The sequence below is a fragment of the Pagrus pagrus genome (assembly GCF_965226575.1).
Source record: "Pagrus pagrus genome assembly, chromosome: 3".
NCBI classification, from domain to species: domain Eukaryota; kingdom Metazoa; phylum Chordata; class Actinopteri; order Spariformes; family Sparidae; genus Pagrus; species Pagrus pagrus.
Genome location: NC_140187.1, coordinates 11,134,480 through 11,157,352, shown reverse-complemented (window position 1 = coordinate 11,157,352; position 22,873 = coordinate 11,134,480). Strand labels below are relative to the sequence as shown.

The 22,873-nt window shown below is 40.8% G+C and overlaps 2 protein-coding genes across 2 annotated transcripts in view; one reads left to right on the top strand and one right to left on the bottom strand.

The window, feature by feature from the left end:
* Positions 1–22,873, bottom strand: part of LOC311254519 (uncharacterized protein) — a 134,913-nt gene that overhangs the window by 18,876 nt on the left and 93,164 nt on the right. The gene's annotated exons all lie outside the window — the stretch shown is intronic.
* cdh22 (cadherin 22) overlaps positions 7,102–22,873 on the top strand; it is a gene marked incomplete at its 5' end in the record, with an annotated part of 67,017 nt that continues 51,245 nt past the window's right edge. The window contains one exon of the mRNA XM_084348834.1: positions 7,102–7,456. Coding sequence (XP_084204960.1) covers positions 7,102–7,456 — 355 coding nt within the window. The remainder of the gene's footprint in view (positions 7,457–22,873) is intronic.

The following is a 22,873-nucleotide window of genomic DNA, read 5'->3' as shown; positions in this document are numbered from 1 at the left end:
ACACACACACCCAGATGGACTCTGCTGGATTTTTGGTATCAACACTTTAAATTGAGCAGTAGCGGATTAAAGCCAAGCAGTGTGCCTCTGTACTGGATAATTACAACAAGCTTTTTTTTCATATTACTTTACTCCAACTCAGCAAACTTGCCAAGCTCGCTCCATCTCACACTGTGGCTGCCACTACTCTGCTAATGAAATCACATTTACCAATAAAATGGTCACTCATATGACATTAAACTGGCTGCTTTGGTCAGGACATTTAGGTAATAAATCCCTGTAGACTTTAAACGATACATCTATACATGTTTTCTTGCCAACTACCTTCGAAAAGGTGCCGTGTAGTGGGAAGGGGAGGTGGCGGTGCTTTTGTAAGAGTTGCTGTTGAGCCCAGATAATCCTAAATGGCGGTTGTTAAAGGAAGTAAAGGACGCAGAAATGACACATTCTTCTCCGCGGTCATGTTGCTCTCTCCTCTACTTTGACAAAAGCTGTCAGAAATAAATCCATGGGTTGTGTGTGTGTGCAAGAGGGAGAGGGAGAGATTGTGGGACTTTGTGTGGCATGCGACCGTGCGTTTATTCTTCCTCAGCACTGACTGAAGAAAGTGCCTGTAGACACCATGTTCAGCGTGCTTCTTTGTCCCTTCTTAACTTTTCTGCATTCAACCAGGAGCCAAATGAAGCAGATGGCCTCGTAGTTTTTGTCCACTGAAACGTCTAGATTCTTCTGGAGAATATCAGTTTGATTTATGGCGTATGGTAGTGTGTTGTTCTGGTTTGGACAACAGCAGGTTTGGTGTGGTCTATAAAATACTTTCAAGTCCTCAAGCACGAGTAAAGATTTTGTATCTAGTTTTTGTCCTATTGCTGTTTTCCTTTACTGTGGTTGTTAGAGGAAATTTAATCATTTTCATGTTTTGTCTGATTTGATATTTTCCTTTTGACACCCGAGTAGTCTCTGGGTGGCATATTTTTCATGCCGTGTCTGAGTTATGAATGAGAATAAAAGGTGTTTGGCCATGGACGGAGGCAGTCAGACAACAGAAAAATGCACGTAGTATGCCTGTTAAAGTAATTCTCCTCGTCGCAGTGATCCAAGCTATAATTAGTCAAATCTAAGTCCAATTGTAACAACATCACAAGGCTGTCATCAAAGAGGAACAAAGCAGCTTAAGATGAGGGGTACAAAAAAAAAAACCACTGTGCTGTCACTGGGTATGGCATTTTAGTGAACCGCGTTACCCATTTTGGACGATGAGAGAGCCTTTTGTTTGCTCTGTGTTATCAGCTTTCAGAATTATTTATACATAAAGTCATCGTAATGTCATGATGCTCTTTTCTCTCCTCTATCCTCCGTCTAAGCCTCTGCAGCTCTGCCTCTCATTCCAGCACATCCCAGCAATAGTCCCCGTTCGTTTTGATTTCTTTTCTCACTCTGACTTCCTTCTCTTTCTTCCCCCCCCTCCGTTACTCTGCCCTCTACTTTCTGGCTCTGAGCCGATGGTCTGTACGCTTCCTTCCCCATAGCTGTTTCCACCTAGGCTGTCTCTGATACAGTCACCTTGTTAACACTTTGAAGCTGTTAAGATCAGAGAGCTTGACAAGCTGCAGTGAAATGTGGCAGGCCTACTCCTGATTACACAGACTTAAATATAAGACAGCCAATTTGCTCCCGCTTTGAAACCCTCAATAAACCGAGGATTCAGTGCGGCCCACGTTCTGCTATCTCCACTGGAAATGTAAAATCCTGCTCCCCAAATATCTCCCTATTCTAAAGTATTCTATTTTTTTTCTTCTGTCGTTATGCTGGTTACTTTATAGTACAGTATGTTTACCTGTGCTTAGAAGCCTGTAAGTATTAAAAATGTTAAACTCACTCGCTTGTCATCGACACACGTGTGCTTGGAAGTGCTGCAGGTGTTTTCAGGAGACATATTATGCTCATTTTCAGGTTCATAATTTTATTTTGGGTTACTTCTAGAATACGCTTACATGCTTTAATGCTCAAAAAACAAATCGGTTTTCTCATATTGTCCAATACACTAGCATTGTATTGCCCCTCTGTCTGAAAGGCTCCTGTCTCTTTAAGGGCCCCCCTCCTGAATACCCAGTATCCTCCGATTGGTCAGCATGCACATGCCTGAGCTAGCATCACTGACAACAACAGCGCAGCCTCACGTAATTAATTCATATGCGCAGAACTAGCCTCTTGGCATAAATTGTGCAAATGTGCGACATAGTGACGTAGCGTGAGGTCAAGAAGTCATGTCACGTTTCAGGAGCAGGGTTTTCTGTAGGGGAGAACAGCTGTTTTTGGTGTGGACTTTAATCTTTTTAACTTTCAAGATCTAACATGCACAAGAACCTTTATAAAACACTGAAGGAAAAGAATAAACCAAACAGCATAATAGGTCTCCTTTAGGTTTCTAAAAATAGTGCCTTTTCAAAAGCAAATTATCACTAAACACTCATAGGTTAGTTTAGTCTGAGTTTGATCTTTAACATACTCTCAGTCAACAAAAGAGCTGACTACCGCATACGAAGGAAACTTTCCGTCACTGCATGTGAGTCATATGTCATCCCCTTCAGCAGGTTAGCCCACAGTGACAGCTAGACACTTTGTTATGACCCAAAGGTGAACCTGACAGGGCATCATCAACCTCACTCTCCCCTGAGTCACCACACTGTAAACCCCGAGGCATTGCTAACTACTACTCGCGTGAAGTTTGGACTTAAATCAAGACAATGAGTCATAATAAGTGCTGAGCTACATTTAAAAATACACATTTTTAAAGACAAGTTAAAAGACATATTATTTTTATGCTTCTACTATATTCCAATGCCAGATTTTTGAGAGAGTTCGCTGTAACTGTTCCTTCCATGCTGGCCGCGAGGTAATCAGTTGAGTACTTTTTGCGTGCGCTGTGGTTCAGAAATACTTGACGAAAAGTATGTATTGCACTTTTTTTCCTGTTATCAATCGTTTACTGTACAGCTGTTCACTTGACTTATGTGCACCTTAATGCTAAAAAATCCGAAGCCCTGCAGAAGTAATATGAGGCTGCAGCACTCAGCAGCACAAATAAGGGTGAATTTCGAGGGTGATTACACAGTTACCGATAACTCTTTTAAATTATACGGGCATATGCTGTCAATCAATCATTAACAGTTAATTATTTGTACTCAATTATAAACAAAAGCAAATTTAAACCTTTGAATGAAACAATCTGTATGCTTGATGTCCAATAATCATTAAATATAAATATTGTCTAGCAAATCCCGGATGACACTGGGCTATCACCGGTTTTCCTGACGACTGCACTGAGGCCAATTAATAATAGACCACTGACTTTTTGTACCCCATAGTTTGAAAGCCTCTGGGTTGGCATGATGACACATGAAGTTAGCAGACCCAAAAAATCCTCCACAAAATGTCAAACTTAAATTGTTGACAGTGGAGTCACAGAGAAAAATTTGGCATTTAAAGTTCCTCCAAACCACTGATACACATTCGTACAGGTCATAGGCTTTGTGCTATATTGATATTCCAACAAAATATTATATATATACGAAATCACATGAGCTGACATTGAGTTTGTGGCGACAAAAAACAGGTATTTTAAAAACCAAAACATGATCTTTTCCTAACCCTTAACCAAGTGGGGGTTTTTTTGGTCTACACCTAACCAGAGCATTTGTACAGCATTGTCTAAAAATAAAATAAAAAATTGAAGCTGAAGAAAAGTAAAGTTGCAACATGTAAACTTTCAACATATCTATGGTTTTGCATTTATTCTGCCTGTTGGGTTGTGATAGAATTGATTTCAAGTGAGCAATGACAGTGCCACAGTACACCACTGATGCAACACACTGTTTTATGTAGGCCTGTTTCACATGTTGCAGAAAACCTGTATTGGACTGACCAATATTCATACTCCATCTTTGTAAGTAGACGTGTGCTCCTGCCTTTAATGTCAACACATTATGCCTGCATCCAGGGGGAAGTAAAACTCCCCCCCAAAATGTTAATGTCAAACCAAATAGTGAAAACTCCTCCTGCAGCTTTGAAAAGTGGTTCTAAAGTGTTTTGTACTTTCCTTACAGACTGGGATCGGTGGCAGTGGTTAGCTTGAATTCAGCCTGTAATAATGGAATCCAATGGTGACCCATTTTCACTGTGGGAGAACGACCATAATCACTGCTGGAATCAGTTGTTAGCGACTGAACTCAAGCTGACCGAAAGCTGCTGCTCTCTGTCAATGAGGAAACTACATTTTTTTTTGTTTTTAATGACCACCTTTCTCGGCTGCAGGGGGAGTGTTTTATCAACAAATGGTAGATTTTGTGTGGAGTATCGATTTATTTATGCTGAGTTTTTTGTGGGTCAGGATGTATATGTTTTTTAGAGTTTAACCTCTCAAGACTACTGAGCTGGCCAATGAAAATCTTACATGCCCCTGGTCAAGCAACAAGGGTGGATTTCTATATATGTTTCCCATCGTATTACTGTATTCATCCGACGTCACAGCTGCGGTATCTAAAACATGACGTGTTCACGGAGATGCATCAAAGATTAGACCGATGAAGCGGTCATGATTCCTACTCGGCCGTAGTGGAGAATTTGTTTCCTCTCCATCTTCTTCTCATGCAAATTTGTTAACGGGACGTTTGGACTCCTGGTTATTTTGCAAAGTGAGTGACGTCCTGGCTCTGACCTTTAGTTAGAACGACTTAGCTAAGCGTAGTGTGTGTGTGTTTTTCAAGCTGCCAACTTGAATCACTCCAGCAAGGATAGACTGACAGACGGATGGGTATATCCAGCCTGAGGGGGGAGAAATAGCATCATCCCAGCAGAATGATGAACCCACTGTGTGTGTGTGTGCAAGCATGCACAGTAGGTAGGTGTGTGTGGCTGCGTATGCACATACAGTAGGTAAGAAGTTGGCGTGCATGGTGCCAGCATTTGCGCAATTGAATTAACACTTGATGACAACATTTCACACACATCCTTGTCTGCAGAATCTAATTTAGAAATACAGAGACAGGGTTAGCGAGAGGGAGAGTGATATCCAGTTGGGCATGACTATGCACATTTTTATTGGATAACCCTCACGGTTTGGACCAATGAAACTTCTTTTATTATAACTGAAATATTGATACCACCAAAGTATTCGGCAGTATATTTTCTCCGAGCGTTCATGTATTTGTCTTCAGGATGATTCAGAATGGTGGGAAAAAGGCAAAAACAGATAGATAAAAAGGGAGGGGAAAATGGATGAGGGAAGCAATATCACGGCGCAGGCTTGCATTATTCCGCAGTTTTACGACAAATACTTAATGAAAACCCCCGCGAGGGTGATAGAAGCCTGTATTTAATTAAGCCTTTATAAAATATTAACCAGGGAGGCCAGGGCGATTTCCCCTCTCCCCTGGTCTGCTCAGTAGATTGAACCACAGTTACACTGCATAGACAGCTCTGAATTATAATTTCGGATGGAAGGTAAGTGAGGGCGGGAGAGAGAGAGGGAGCAGGTCTAGTGCTCACTAAAGAGCCAAAGGGGAGGTTGGGATGGGGGACCGATGCTGCTCCTATTGCTGCCTCTGGAATGTCTTCTAATCACATTAGGGGGGAACTATAGCTCTGATTTATAAGGGCCCTTTTAAGTTCACTTTTCAGCCCCGGCACCTCCATGTCTCTACCTTTAACAATCTTTGAAATGACTTTGATCTCCTAGTTTGGGCGTCACATCCTGTGAAGGGCAATATGTGCAAGAAAGGTGTAAATCATCGCTAGAAGTGCGGTGTCTTTTTTTTCCTCTGACAACGGTGATGGCTGGGCTGCGGGGAGCTCTCAGAGGGCCTTAAACTGCAATTGCTATTGGGGAATAAGATAAGGGAATGGGTGGAAGAAATGTGCTAATTTCTTTTGGTCACGGCTGATGACAAAATGTCATTTTCTGACAACTATCAATTACCAAAACCCTCAGCTTCCACAGCAGCTGAAACTTAATAAAATTCCTTGCAGAATGTGTGACATAATCTCAACTCAAAGGTCCGGGTGCTAGTTTTTGTGCACTTTCAACTGCACTTTCTCACAGCATTCATCAATGAATGGAGCTCAGGTCTCTTATTGTGATCTAAGTGTGCAGTGTGAGTCGTGTGATAGAGAGTGGCCTAAATATCGGGGGAAACTGTGACGTCTTATCTCTCTGTTGTCACTGACTGGATCGTGATTGATGACTTTGAACCCTTCCCAGTTGACGCTGCGACTTGTGTTGTCTGCTTCAAAATGTAATAAAAGTGTAAAATGGTTTCAAGAACTCATCTTTTGATTATAACTTTGTAGTCTGCCTTCAAATGTACTCCAACAAAAAAGGTACTTGAATTTAATCTTAATAAATTACAGTATCTGCTGCATGTAAAAGCATTCTCTGAATGATTCATTAGATTAGATTAGATTAACCTTCATGAATGTCCCTTTAACTTTACCTCTAAGCAGTTTTAAAGCTAGAAAATAATCACATCAGAACTAAATAATTATAATCTTGTACATTTTCATGCAAATGTCCCCAAAAATTCAGTTAGCTATTTTTGATAAATTTGAGATTTTGACTAATTAGATGTTTTGTCTGAACAAAATCGAGTGGCATCGATGATCCCTGTGTTAGGTTGAAAAGGTTAAAGTAAATAACCTGCGGATTCTAACATTTGAATGTTAAACTCGTTGCTAAGTATTCAATCCATTGGTGCAGTAACTTTAATCAAAATGATCTGCTCCAAAACTTAATGGGTTCTATTCTGTGCTGAGACCCATCCTCCATCCATCCTAACCCAACAACCAACCAATAATGACTAAAAACAAAACCTCCTTTGCAGAAGTAAAAAATAAAATGCTCTGTCACTATGAGCAGACGTAGTGTAAGAGCTGATATTATAGGGAAAACAAATTAATTATATTGTCAGTGAATGCTTGGCAAATATGTTAATTAACAATGTTAATAGCAGCATTAATTTACATTTCAAACAAAATGTAATTACTGTTGCAGATTATTATTACGTAAATGTAATATCTAGAGTAAGGGGGTTACAATGACTGACAATGAATGTTCCTCCTGTAATGAACTCGCTGTCCTCACATTTATTTTGCATCAATCCACAGATCCATACTGACTCTGACGAAGGTGAGGGCAACATCAAGTACACCATCTCTGGAGAAGGGGCGGGCACCATCTTCATCATCGATGAGCTAACAGGAGACATCCACGCCACGGAGAGACTGGACCGAGAAGAGAAGGCCTTTTACACACTCAGGGCTCAGGCCCGCGACAGTCTCTCCAACGGCCCTCTGGAACCAGAGTCGGAGTTTGTCATCAAGGTCCAGGACATCAACGACAGCGAGCCCAAGTTCTTGGAGGGTCCTTATATCGGCAGTGTGGCAGAGCTGTCACCAATAGGTAAGGCGGGAAACATGCAGTGCAGTGAGACAGGGACCATCTGGATACTTGTTTCAAGCTTTGAGCTAAGGATGGCCCAACAGTGCAGATGCTGCACAGAATTACCGGTTATATTACAGCTATTTTCATGATGCAAAGGTAGGGTCTGCAACATAATGCTTTGTCCCGGGCTCAGGGGAAGCTGAAAAGTGCCAGGAAGAGCAGTATGCTAAAATTCTGCCCCATTGTGGAGATGGAAATAGGAAAAAGCAGACAGGAGATTAGATGAAAATAGATGTGGAGTCAGTGAATTCATTGTGGATGAGGAAGAGGTAGAACGGCGACATGGACATTTGAGGAGGATCCCCGCACGGACTGACTCAGAGCTATGACCCGTAGTTAGGAATGAGATGGGAAACGAAGGAGACGGCGTAGGCACATAGAGAAAGGAGAAATGAATTGCATTACAGCCAGATGAGCTTTGTGGCTGTGTTCTGACACACTGCTATGAAGCAAATGATGAAAGTGGGAATACAGGGGAAAGAGGAGAGGTGCTTCAGAAGAGTAGATAATGGCGAGGGTACACCACATTTCCATGAACGCTTTTGACACGGAAAACACAATGCTTTTAATCTCAACAAACATGTTTTTTATTGTGAGCCACAGTATTAGCGGCGCCTCGCGGCTGCTTAAAATTCTCAGCGAAATGGAAGAGACAGGTGAATGAGGGTGTCAGGGGCTTCATTAGCATGGTATTAATGTCAACGACACAGCCGATGTGCAATAAACAAAATTCCGTTTGGCTGCTAAGCGATAGCACAATAACACGTGTGCTGAGAATGTTGTTTGTGTGTGTGTGTGTGTGTGTGTGTGTGTGTGTGTGTGTGTGTGTGTGTGTTCATGCATATGCAGTAGAGGTGGGGGTGCTTCTTGTTTGAGTGACTCCAGGAGTGGTGCAAAATGGAATGGCTCTTCCCTGTTCAAGCCTGATTGGAATTAATTCCTGCTTCCTCAGCATGATCCAAACCAATGGCATTTCTGCCTACAGTGCTTTCTAAAACTTGAATGGTGAGTGCGTATGTGTGTGCAGAGAGAGAGAGAGAGAGAGAGAGAGTGAGGGACAGAGCAATTGAAAGGTAGTAAAAAAAAAAAATAGAGAGAAAAAGAGAGTAGAAATAACGGATTTGTAGAAAGAGATGCCACACCTTGGGAGGCAAGAGAGAATTGGAGTCACGTATGCCGTGCTTAGGTAATGTTAGTTAATATTATCTTAATGATCATGACCCTTCCACTTTGGCTGCGCCCCCTTGTTCGACCCTGTCGCACCTCAGTCAAATTACGCGCTAAATGAGTGTGCAGTTCATGTTTTAAACATCATTGTGGAGCACCAGCCCTAATGAGGTAACAGCTACTGCTTAGTCAAGCATTCTCCTGCCCTGTCCCTGCTTCTTTTCTTTTCCGCTGTTCTCCTGTTGAACATATGCGAAGGTCAGCAGTATTTTTTTGGCATGTCGGTGATGAGGTCACAGGCACAATTGCAATAACTTTACAAAAAAAAAAAAAAGGGACCAGCATGACTGCCACTTGTCACATCCCAGCGTGTGGGCTGCATAATGTCGTTCCACACCGATCGTTTGGAGATTGAAAAGGTGGAATAAAAATGCATCACTCGTCTTCAAGGGTGATTGATAAACAAGGATATGAATTGATCCTACTAAGAAATACTGTCTGTTACAACTAACTACAACTAGTTATTACATATTCTCACTCTCAACTTCTCACTTTGATGCTCTACCTACCCCTCTAGTATCAGTTTTGCACTTGAAGGGCTCTGTAATATGTAATATGTATGCAACGTCTGGTTAGACTTTCAAAATGAAGCTTGCTGACAGCTGTTCACATATTAAGCCGTGGGCCACGGTTTGGTTAGGTAAAGAGAAAGATCATACTTTGTGTTAAAATAACTACTTTCAGTCTCGTAACTTACATAACGCTTGTTATGTGACGCATCTCAGGTCATGTAGTGTCAGTGACATAAGCTCATAGCTCAAGTAATTTACCCCAAAGTAACTTAATTATGTAATATAATTTAAAAAATAAATAACTTTTAAGTCACAAACAGATCCTTATTAGGGTCTCTGGAAGGAAAGTCTAGTGTATGAAACATCAAACCACCCTGCTTTTGACTTCTCTGGCTCTTCATAGCCTAGCATGGCACTTCAAGAGGTGAAACTAGAGGGGTTCCTACTGTACAGCTACAACCTACAACTTAGAGCAGAGCCACTGACCAGGCTGCTGCATTTGACAATGTGTGAGTGAGAACAGGCTGTACATGCACACTGGTGAGCCATGAAGTTGACGTGTTACTTCTTCACGATGACCCGTCACGGGCGCTGAAGTGTATTTCGGGTCTATTCTACAGATACTATTCTGCTGCCGTGATTACTCACAGCATTAAACGTGTATTAATCGTGAGGTAAAAATAACCCTCTAGAAAAGTACTGTTTACTCCTGTTTGAGTGACGCTGGATAAAGATTGCAGTGCCTAGCTGTTGCTTAGCTGTCTTCAAAATCAAATTTTTATTATTGTACCTGTCCTGAAAGATTTGTATCATTACAAATGGGCTTGGGGCCGAGTGCTGTAGACAGAGAAGGTAAGTCGGAAAGTATTGACGGACAGAATAAGTGTATTGTTGTTTAAGTCTTTTCAAACTATAGAAACACCAGGCTCTTTTCCTTTTCGGCTGCGTCACATCCGCAATTTGCTTTAATTTTCTACCAGCTATGAGTAGCTCCTTTATTTCTTCTGTGCACCGCACTGTCAGATAATCGTCAGTTAACGCCACATAAAGAGATGTTATAAGCATACCCGACTTTGTCACTTTACTTAAATGAATGCGCTACATACTCCAAACCTGGTGAGAATCAGTATATTTTATGTAATTTCGACACAGCTGCTGTGATTTGAAGCAGGGTTGCGTTTTATGCGGTGATGGAAGCAGGTTGCAAGCATTAGCCACACCAGTGATATGCTCACTGTGCTGTTTTACAGCCCACCATAGAGCAAACTGCCTTGGAAACGTGAGGCCATAATAGTAAGAAAGTAATCAGTAGTCAGCTGCCTGAGGCATATTCATTTTTACTTATCACTCCTGTCATGTTTCCCAGTGCACGTCTTTGTCACAGCTTTACAGCCTCTATACCTGCCTATATCCTCTTTTTGCAAAGGCTTCCTGTCTGTCTCTCTGACTGTCTGTCTGTCTTTTCAGCATCTGCTACCAAAAACATGTACATAGCCTGTTTGTTTTTCAGGGTTGGTTAACTCTAAAAAGAAGAGGGGGCAAATAAAACAGGATTGGCAAAGATGATGATGAAGTGTGAGGGCCTGAGCTCTGCATGTGTTGTCCTCTGGAAAATGTGCGGCTAATGAAATTGAAGTCTTAAATCAAATTTGCAGTGCATGGGTGATTGAATGTTGCTTTGAGGAGCGTGCATGTCTTTATGTCGGGGCAGACGAGGAAACATGGACGGAGTCACTCTGCAGAATGCTGGCTGTGTCCTCTGACTCGTGATGATAAAGACTGTGAAAAATTGATTTAATACAGTGTCTTGGTAGAGGACATCCTGGAAAAAGAAACCGACCAGAAAAGGTTGCTCAGGGATTTCCTGTATTAATTATAACCCAAATAAATATGTGTTCACTTTCTGTATTTCTGTAGATTCAAGCTCTGTAAAAAATGCAGTTTAGGTGGAGCAAACTGAGTGGCCTTGAGGTGAAGAGCTTCATTGGAAAATGTCAGCTTTCTGGCTTACTTATCATCACCAAAAGGAGGGTACATTTTTAGCTGGTTTCTGAGTGAAAAAAAAGACGGCGAGCACATTGGTGTTCAAAAACATGAGTGAACCGAGATTGGTGCAATTATTTCTGTTTTTTTTTTTAAATTGATGTCTAAACTACTTCAACAGTGTATTCTGACAGGAGTGCACTAACTAGTAGGATGGTGTTTAGCACTATGGCAACAAGGTTCTTAGTTCAAACTTATTTATTTTTTTATTTTATTTGTTTATTTGACAGGGACAGTGCACAGCTTCTTAGCTGTACCAGAGTTAGCTGAAAGCTAATTTACATCTGCAGTCCCTGGGCAGGAGACAGAGACAAACAGACCTGAGGCCGTTTGCGAAATTTGCCTATTCTCCATGTATCCACTCTATGATTGACTGGCCACCTGTTCATGGTGTTTCCCTGCCTCTCTCTCCAGTGCATGCATGATCAGCAGATTGAGCAAATGGATAGATATGGCTGTTGTCTGGTCAAAGAAACAAATGTATCTGTGTGAGAAGATACATTGCATACATTTAGTGGCACGATGAATCCTCCATCTGCCTTTTATTTACCGTCCTCCCTTTTGTGGTTGCTAATTCATTGTTTTCTTGTCTTTTCTCCTGCATCTTTATCCAACAGGTGCAGGAGGATCAGCCTTCTTAAATAGTTATCTTTCAAAAACCAAAGCAAACCACAGTAATTGCTCACCACTATTAGCCTGTGACAGGAGTACATTTAACAGCATGCCGCACAGTGTAACACATGAAAAGAGACAATATGTGAATATCTGACCTGAACCTGAATTATATAAGCTTTAGAGTAGCTGCATAGCCTTGAGCTGACTTCAACTTTTGTTCCAAAACATACATTCTGCTGCACTGTAAAAGTTGCGTGCATATGCATTGTATGAATGTATGTGTGTGTGTATGCTTAGGTGGAAAGGAAACAGAAGCACTTTATTTGGTAGAAGAATGATGCATTTTTACTTGCCTTCTGTTTGAAGTTTTAATTTACTACATGCTTTTTCGGGCTTAAAAGAGATAAAGCTGTATTGTATTCTGAAATCAAAAACTGTGTATTATAGGTCTGTTTGATTAATGGATGTTCACTCACAATACAACAGGTCATCTTTCTTTTTATGGCTCATCGTCCCCTGTATTTTCTGAATAAAATATGGACTCGTCATTAATGTTAATCACCTGTGATGTTAAAAGCTAATGTTGCCTCATGTCCATTTGCAAAGTAATGTTAGGGTGACAGGTCTCTCCATTTTAAAACACCCATCCTTCCATTACAAAAGACCTCAAATTCATCTTTGGCAAAAAGCCTTGGGTCATCATAAAAATCTTAATAACATTCACTGAGACCACTTAAAGTTACAAAATGTATAACCTACCACCTCAAATGCAGGAAGTTTTGTTTTTTTAAGAAAATAACATCAAAGACAACTGAACAGTGACGTATGTGATACATCATCTTGAGCAAATTGTTTGACATTTTTGGAGACTATGGATTCACTTTCTTGCAGAGAAGCTTAATATATACATTCTGTATTGACCAAGAACATTATGGATCTAGAGCATAAGATGATGGTGATCTTGGCATGAAGACTGGAAAAAAGGGGGAAAAGGCTAGCCTGCCTCTGTCCAAAGGTAAAATCCTACCTACCAGCCCCTCAGAGCTCACTAAATAGCACAATATATCCATTGACTGCATAAAGAGCCATTATAAATTCAGTATTTTGGCTCTGGACGTTGCCACCCTGGCAGTGTCCGACTCTAAAAAACTCATGGCCAATCCAAAAATGGACAAAAAGGTGAAGCATGGTGGGGTTGTGGTGGGTCAAATGAATCTGAATATATGAGTTTCTTAAGAATTCATCTCGTGCACAGTTGCATAGAACAGGGGAAATTAGTTAGAGAAAAAAACTGTCTTTTGTACCAGCCTGTGTGAAAAAGTGTCTATTTCAGCTGTTAAGTTGGGCATTTTAATATGGAAGTCGAAGGGATTTGATTGCTTTTGGAGCCAGCCTCAAGTGGAACTGTTTTTGGCACTTCTGTGTTGGCTTCTTTTTTCAGCCCAGACGTTGGCACTTCATTATATCATTTGTTAAAACCATACAAAAACTGCAATAGTATAACAGTGTTTTGAACCTTCCCATCACTGCGACCCAGAGTCTCCAGAAAGTCAATGAACCAACTAACAAATAGTTTCAAAACCGACCTTCCGGCAAAACCACAACCTTGTTTGTGCATTGTTATTTTTTTTAATTAAACAAACACAATGTGATGTGTGAGCTTTAAATGTGCTGGCATATGCATTTTATTTACCTTTAGACAGAGCCTGAACTGTGTGCCCTGCTGAGAGTGGTGTTAAGCACTTTATCCAACTCTTTCCAATTATAAATGAGGAGACTGCAGACAGGACAACTACAATATGTTTAGTTTTGCATATTATGTTGGTGTGTGTACAAATAATTGTTAATGTAGGTACTGTAGACCATGTTGTGTATGGTGTATGAGTCATTTATGGGGAATATGTCATCTGAAAGGTGAAGTATGGTCTGATGGATCTTAGCTTGAGCGTGTCTTTTAATGGCCAGAAATGGTTTTGTAGAAATAGCACTATTTCATCTGCATAAAGGATGATTGTACATGCAAGGTAGTATGGTGAACGTCCGTGTCTGTGTAATTTCTTTCAGTAAAGTGGAATTATGAATAGATGTCACAGCAAGGTCTGTGCAGTGCTTCAATAGAAGCATGATTGTGGTTAGATTTACATTGTCAGGGAATCTCCATAGAGTTTTAAATTGAAAGTTGTACAATCAAAAAGAGGAGCTACAATACTCAAGAGGTACTTGTTTGCGTCGGGGGAAAGCCATCAGGTCCTGATTTTGTTATTCAGTTGTGAGTTTATGTGAATTGGCTTCAAGGGTACATTTGAAAAACAGATCGTCTCTGTTTTCATTTATTTTTGTGTCTTTCTCATGTCTTTTTACTGAACATTCAAGGGAATATCAAAACTGGTGTTGGAGTTTTCATTTTAAAACTGGCAGTTATCTGTTTTTTAAAAAAAAAAAAAAAACGTCTTTGGTGAGATTTAGCAGATAAATAGAGCTGATGCCTCCTTGATTTGGGCTCTGTTTTGTTGCATATTAGTTGGATTAAAACCTTTGAAAATCATTTCTTATTTCCTAAAGAGACTGTGTGGTGTCCCTGCTGACTGTAATAACTGCTGTTTTTCTTGTCTGATTTAATTATATTTTCCATGTATTTTTCTTATTTTTTACTGCTTAAAATGTTCAGGACTGCATCTGTTAGGGCTGTTAGGAATTGAGTTTTCCTATTAATAAAACCTAATTTAGTTGAAGTTTGTTTCTTAGTTCATTCTAGGTTTCCTTGGCTGTTTTACATCCACTGGTGATTTCTAATTATCTAGTTTTATATTCCAAATTAGTCTTCCGTTCCTTGTGTATCTTTGTTTATCAAAGTGGGATTATTTTTTCCTCTAAGCACAGCTTTTCCCAAAGTAATGTTGAACTTTTGCTTGCAGCAAAGCTTGCAGATGCTTGAAAAGTGAATGAGTCAGGTGGGATTTGTCTTTAAAGATTCTAAACACACTTAGCTGAAATTAATAAAATATTCATATAATGATGATAACACGTATTGGACGTATAAGACAGATGGATTGGCACATGTTGTGGTTTAGGTGATATATTTATTTAAAGAATGTAATGGACATCCATATTGATGCAATGTGATAAGTGACTGTAAAATTAAAGAGATGGGAAAATATTTTCCTCAGATTTTTGTTTTGCATAGCACTTATAAATACATTTTCTACTTGAACAACAGCTTTCGCATGGTGCTTAGTGTATTTGGTAATATTCGTGGTTAGGATGACATGTTGCGCTAATGTTTATGTTTTTGGAAAGCCTGATCATTAATATTTGAATCCGATCCATCTCTTTTCCTTTTGGTTTTCCCCAGCCATTAGTGTTTAAATATTTATGTAGCTTTGAGCTAGGCCCTCAAAAGTTTTAAAAACCCATTGGCCCTATCTATTTAAAAACCCCAAGCAAAGTCAAACTGGTCTGCTGCCCGACAATACTATAGTGTAGCCCTGCATCATCAACAGTTAAGCACTGGATAGATTGAGCTTTTAGAAACAATATATAGCACACATACTGCAGAGACGTTATTGGTAGTGACACTGTGGCACCCCAAACTAATGCTTATGCTCCACACGCCCAGATAATATTGAAGTAATAAAGACAGGCCTTTTCCAATTTGAAATCAGTATTACACCGTGTTACAACATGCATACTAAGACATCCACCAATCTGTTTTTTCAGTCTTTATGCGAGTTGACTGACTAAGTAGCACAGTTTGCTGGGTTTGAAGCCATTTATTCACAGAAGCAGACATCCTTTCCCAACACTCAAAGGCTGTGTGACAACAAGCGAGTCGGGTGGAAATGCGGCTGGGAGAGGCAGCTCTTGATGGTGGAATCACAACAGGGTGAAAAGTTTCCACGGAGCTAATCCTGTGATTGATGTGGTTCCATTAGAGAGGACCTCGGGACCTCTGAGTGGCAGAGATGTGGCACGACACGACGTCTGTGCTGCAGCCTCTAACCTCAGGTAACGCTGACTGACAAGCCAGTGCACAGTGTCCAAAGAACAACAGGCAGGCAAATGGCAGTCTGATAGCAGACATTAAGCTGACCACTATCCTCAGCTATTATCTACTAATGACACAAGCTGATGTAGTGGAGAATTGCCAAACACAAAGAACAACACAGTTCAAAGTAGCAGCATGGTAGCCTTGATGTGACATTTATCCTGGCTTTGTATGTTGGACACAGTCTAACGTAAAGCCAGGTTCGACAGTTCTCCAGAGATATTTTTTGAGACAACATCCTGCACCTTTATCTATGAAACAAATGTCAGCCTTTGATGCTTTCTTGCATTTCTCCAAAACTCAAGGCATGTTATCTCTGTAAATGCCAAAACACTCTGTCCAGTTTTAAGAATCATTTTGATTGAAGTATGTTGTAGCAGCTTGACTATTTTAATTGAAACTGTATTGATTTCAAGTATCATGCACACTGATTGAGGATCTCACAACTACAACACAGCATCTGCAGTATCTGTATAGGTGTATTTGCTGCTGCAAATGACATCGAATAGATGGAATTTTATAATACTGGAATACTGGTACAGAGATCTACGAAAATAAAAGCTCACGTAGCAGCATAGGAGAAGCCTTTTAGAATGTACTCCTCAAGTGTCTTTGTAAAGGTCACTGCCCTATATATCATTGTGTACTTGCGTTTAACATTGATGTTAGACATACACACAAAATACACAAAATAACTGGCATTTGAGGGGTTGTAGTGACTGGCACATAGCAAAGCTACAGAGTAAAGCAGTAAAAACAAATTTACAATAATGTTAAATTATATTGCTTTGGCAATTGACCTGTACACACATAAATATTGTAGCTTAAATTAAGAACTAAGAGGCCTTTGTATAATGCAACAACATAAACCATTGAGGTAGTGGTTCAAAACTCACTTCTCTCTCTCACAGTGAGCATGAGCAATAAATTCCCCACTTCTTTTGTTTGTAATGTGAGAACTCCACAGGGGGATTAAAGTAATAATCACCCTTCCTGTTGCTGTAGTCCAGGGAGGTTGCCCAGGAGGCTGCAAATTGCTGCAGTCACCATTAGGACAGCCGGGGCCTGTCATGCTAACAGGAGATGAGACATTTGGAGCAGCAGGATCACGGGAGAGAGCAATGTGACAAGACAGGAGTAACTTACAATCAATATTCTCTGCCAACTACCTTTATGTATATGACCAGTAACATCCACCATTATGTGCTCAACCACAGTGCTTGACATAATTGATTTTGGCTGATCTCTGAGTGTGTGGCCATGTGTATGAATCAGTGTGTATGCTAAGGAGGAGGAGGGGGGCAATGGACAGAGAGAGATAGTGTGTGACAACAGCAGCACGATTGATTTGCAATTGTGAAATTGATTAAGGTTCTCACTTTTTCATTATTTAAGAGATGCAATAACACAGAGCAGCATGGACACCTCAGTCCTCAGTTGCTTGAACATTATAGATCTGATATTGTGCAAGTAATACACTGTGTCTAAAATAGGATTGAAGCAATGTACCGGTTTCACAAAGTGATTCTGTTGCCAGGGCCTCGCAGATTTTTGAGCAAAATACACCTTTATAACTTCTAAGAAAAACCTGAGTTTTTCAGAAAAACTAGCACACACACCGATCAGTTTCAACAATGACATGAATAGCATTGATCAGCTTGTCATAATTCTGCTTTCAAAACTTGGGTCCTGGCATTCATATGGATGTCACTTGACATACACCGACAACCTAAACAATGCCGCAAGTAAGTACACCCCCTTACGGCAACAGCACTACCTAATGGCAGTGCCCCCTCCAGCAGGACAATATACCCTGCCACAGTGCATAAACTGCTTAGGAATGATCAGGAGCATGACAAAGAGCACAAGGCGTCAATTTTGCGTCCAAATTCCCCAGATCCCAATCTGAATGAGCATCTGTGGGAAGTGCCAGAACAAGTCTGATCCAGGGAGGCCCCACCGTACGATCCAAATGACTCAAAGGACCTGCCACAACACCCTGGTGCCAGACACTACAGGACACCCCCAGAGTTCCTGCGCCAATGCCTCAGCGGGTGAGAGCCAAGTCCGATCCACAGTTGGGCCTCCCTGGATTGGACTTGTGCTGGCACACCCCACAGATGCTGGATTGGATTGAAATCTGGGAAATTTGGAGGCCAGGTCGACACCTTGACCTCTTTGTCACATTACTGTACTTGGACTATTACTGAGCACTTTTTGTGTTTTGGCAGGGTGCTTTGTCCTCCTGTAGGGCACTGACAGCACTTTGCCATGAGGGGGTGTAACTGGTCTGCAACTGTGTTTGGATGGGTTGTGCTTTTTAAAGTAACATCCACATGAATGCCAGGACCCAAGGTTTTCCGAGCAGACTGTTGCATTGTAACGAGTTGATCAAAGTTATTCACTTCACGTGTCAGTGGTTTTAATCATGTGGCTGATCATTGTGATGGCAGCTTATTGTCACCCGTATTTACATTGATTGTTAGGTCACAACCTCTAGTGGCCGTAGTCATGGTAGCAAAGGAGGAAGTCAGGTGATGGAGGATAAAGAGCGACAAGGCTGTACACGGAGGAGATTGGGGATGTTTTTTTTTGTTTTGTTTTTCCCAGGAAACACGTATATAAGCCAAAGCAAATGGCATTCCACAATACCTAGTTTCATACCTAGGAACCTAAAGGGCACAGAAAGGTTCCTGAACCTTAATGTTTGTTCACGCAGAGTTCAAAATTGTTTGTATTGAGACAGTTTTTATTTAAAAATGATGAGAGGTTAAGATCTAAAGTTGACCACAATGTTGTCTACAAAACAAATAATAATATCATCTATTAAAAGACACAGGTTCAAAGGCTAAAGAAGATAAGATTTACAATCTCTGTCAGGAGAGATGAAAAATATTCCTAAAGCCTTGTAGAGATCTCCAAGAGGATCAATGTAAGCAGGCCATTGGCTTTTATGACATGGCGGATTTTGCTTCCCTATATACTTCATTCTCTCTCACCCTCCATTCTCTCCCTCTCTCTCTCCCCACCTCCCACTCCCGGGGCATTTATGTGGATGAGAGAGGAATGAATCACAGTAGAAGTAGTGAAGAAATAACTTTTCATGTGAAAACACCTCAGCTTTTATGGCTTTACTAAATGATCCATAATGCGGGCGGGAAGCACTCAGTCCTGCAGATTAAGGCGGGTCGGAGCGAGAAAGAGGCTCAGTGCTGCAGCCGTTAGACCCCTCCACTGAAGCTCGCACCAGTACGGCACCAGCTGAGATAGGCACAAATCTCTTTTACGAGGCTGCCTCTTAAATAGCTGTCAGTCTAGTGTCTCACACGTGGCGCACTCCTCCAGCTCCCCTCACAGTAATTGAACCATCTCTCCCAGAGTGCTGAAATGGTGTGGGAAGCCATTCCGACAGCCTGTGTTGATACCATTAAACCAAACTCATGCATAAATCTAACTACATAGCCATCGTCACCCACCCTTCGCCCCAATCCTCCACACCCAAAAAGCAACCCTACTTCTTACTCCATTTCACCACAGATGGTCCCAGGCTCAGGTTTCATCTGAGTGTTATTTATATATTGCTTAAAGACTGTATTACTGTGTTATTATTTTGGAATGACTGTTGCTTTCCTCATGTTGTTCATCACATGTTCCAGTCATAAAACAGACAAATAAATAGAAAGGAATAACTTCTAAGCTAGCAATATGAATTGTAACTGGAGGTTATTTACTTTACTTAATTAGCTGTTGAGCTCAAGTACCTGGTGGAATTTTAAGTGCTTTAAATACCAGTTATCATTTTGTAATCAAACAATTATAGAAATATTAATACGTTAAAGGATGTTTAATAAATAGCTGCCATACAACCCCAATTATGTCCCAGGCACTTTGCTGTGCTAGAGGATTAAATGAATAACAAAGCCATATCCTCATTATAGTTGCATGGCAATGAGATGTTGTAACTCAGTCTAGTCCTCCATGCTGAGACAAGTCACTGGGAGAAACACTGCAAAACAGTGGTGCTCTAATGAATGCTTTAGGGAAACAAGTGGAATTGTAATTTGTTTTTCCATAATTTGAAAAAGTGATCTCATTTTTATACAAAAAATCAGTTGTCTAACATTTGGGACAGTGTAACACAATGCAGACTCCTCTCTATTTGTCTTAATATTGTTTTGATGGTGCCATCAACAATGTACATAGAGTTGCTGGAGGCATGATTAAATATTTGTGTCACAAGTTGACTCAGACTTCTGACACAATTATGGAGCATACATGCATATAAAGATTAACTTAACCTAGCTTAAAATGATTGTTTTATTGACCTCTTCTGGTTGACAGTTGCACATTTGAAATCCGCTGATTGGGTGTCATCTTCATGGCTGAATCCAAATGTCTACACTCTAGACTTGCAGACTGAGGCCTATTATGTATTTTTCCTGATGTGGTTGAATATGATTTCTTGCCTTCATGATTCAAGTAATATTTTGAAAAAGTAATTATTTTATTCATGTTAAGTTCTTTTGGAAACACTGTAATGTCACATCCATATTGCAGTGAATTGTGGTTAAATAAGTCTAGTGGAGTCTGCACCGCAAGCGAACTCTTTAGAAGTCTGCAGACAGTCAGCTTGAGGCCCTTTGTAGGCTGACTGAGTGAATTGTGGGTTTGGACAGCCCTCAGCACTTGCAGACTTCCTGGAAACGTGTCCGCAAAGCTCACAAGTCAGCAGGAGCTGTTGAATCCAGACATTCGGATTCAGCCTGTTGCACCTGGAAGAACATCCCACAGTGATGTCAGGGTGTACTTAATACACACATTTCTACACTAATGCAGCAAGTAAAAAAACACAAAAACACTGGGGGTTTACAAAATAATATATATTTTTTTTTGTTAAGGTAAAAAATTAGAATGGCGCTCAGTAGAGCACATACATCCCTAACACTAAGCCCTTTTTCATCCAGATCCACACATAATTTCCTGAGAAATAACAAAAATGTGGAAAAATACCCAATCCCACAATTTTAAAGAAAGTGAGAAAAAAAAAATGGATCCGTCCCTTTATCTAGATTTGCACCACGGGGTCTGTTTTGGGCCAAAACCCATCCTCCACCTAAGTTTTGTGGAAATCTGGTCTGTAGTTTTTGTGTAATTGTGTAATAAAACCAACCAATAAACAAAAATAACCTCCTTGGCAGGGGTTGAAATCTGTAGCAATAAGACAAGGTATAATTGACTGTTTCATTCAATTTCATCAGTGGTTTTATTGCACGGCTATGTGAAGAAAACGATGTGGAAAGTTCTGTTGTATAACCAAACCAAACAAACTCAGCCCAAACAAATGTGCCCATGAGGGGGGATAAAGAGAGACAAACCTGTATATTTTGGTAATTAAAATTATTATTGCCACAGCGCATGCTGTCTCATCTGAGAGCAATTTGTGATTGAAGTTTTAGTTGGTGCTAGAAAAACAACTCTTTAGCTAATGAATATCTGCTGCTTCTCTCCATTAGACATACTTCTCCTAGTACTGCAATATGCATTACATTTGAATTTAAGAAAGTCAATAATTTTTATTGAATCCCCACAAGTCCATCAAAAGTAGAATCTGCTTAAGCGAGACGCCCATGCCAACAGATACTGTAAGTAATGACTTCTCCCACTGAAAACACTGATGCAAGCTACGGCTTTAATAAGAACCCAAGTGCCAAACTCACTGCTTCACTTCTCTTTTTAATATAAACACAATAAAGAAGCATTTGCATTTATATAGTTCTTCCAAGCCGTCTGACGTTGCTGCCAGCCAGTACCCAGAAACAGCTGAGCTTCAAACTGATTGTTACCTGGGGAAAATTAAGATAAGGGAGTAATCCCATGGATGAAAATGGCTTTGTTCGACCCACAGCAGTAGGGCCAACGAGGTAGGCAGAATTAACAGACCCCTGCCTGTTGCCAGTAATGAAAATGCCTGACCACTGTATCACCTTATGTCTTCAATATGATAGAAATGATATCTCACTCATCCCCCAGCTGAGATGCAGCAGATCTTGATCTTCTAAGGATCACGCCGATGTGTACTTTTGCATATTTGGATGAGGTAATGACTGATACGACTCAGAACATGATTTAAAAGCTCATTCCATCCTAGTTAATATGCACCGCTTTGAATCCACTGGGAGCTGAAAAATATCCGGATTTAACTGATAAACCAGGTTGTTGACGCCACCAGAATTCATGATTTCTTGGGTGCTGAGTATACTGGAGAAACACTGATTCGTTCATCGGTCGATCCATCTGCGGGTGCCATCACTCCTTTCTCACACCAGTTGTTTTTACCTTTGAGCTAATTTGTCACGTTGCCACAAAGTTTAAAATAGCTGTGACATAGCACAGCCTCATTTGTTTCACTTGTATCATAGACCAGGTGCAGGAGTGCTGCATCGTATGCTAGCTACAGTGTATGGTAGCATGCAAATGGCCAGCTCCTATCTGCATACGGGGGGAACAAAAGAGTGCTATAGGTGACAGCGACAGGAAAGTGATCTGAACTGTCGGATTTAATGGCTGGGTGGCTTTAATGATAATCCACTAGCTTCTCCCTCCCTCTTTCCCCCTTAAGAGCTCTGTGGGATGACAGGAAACAAACAGTGCTCTGACACTTCCCGCTAATTAGCATCATTAGCATACGGCCATTATGTGGCTGGACAGTGGCATGACAGGGCTCTGAGGAAGGCTACAGCAATGACCTTTGGTGGACAACACCAGCTGTCAGTAATTACCCATAGCATCGGCCAGAGGGCTGGAGACAAAGACTGACTCCTTGTCCTTGAGGACCTATGGCACCCAGGAACGTCTCCCTTTTTTATATTCCTTTTCCTGTAAGTGGAGTTATTTATAAAAATGTGCTTACACGCTGAGAGGCAAGTATATGGT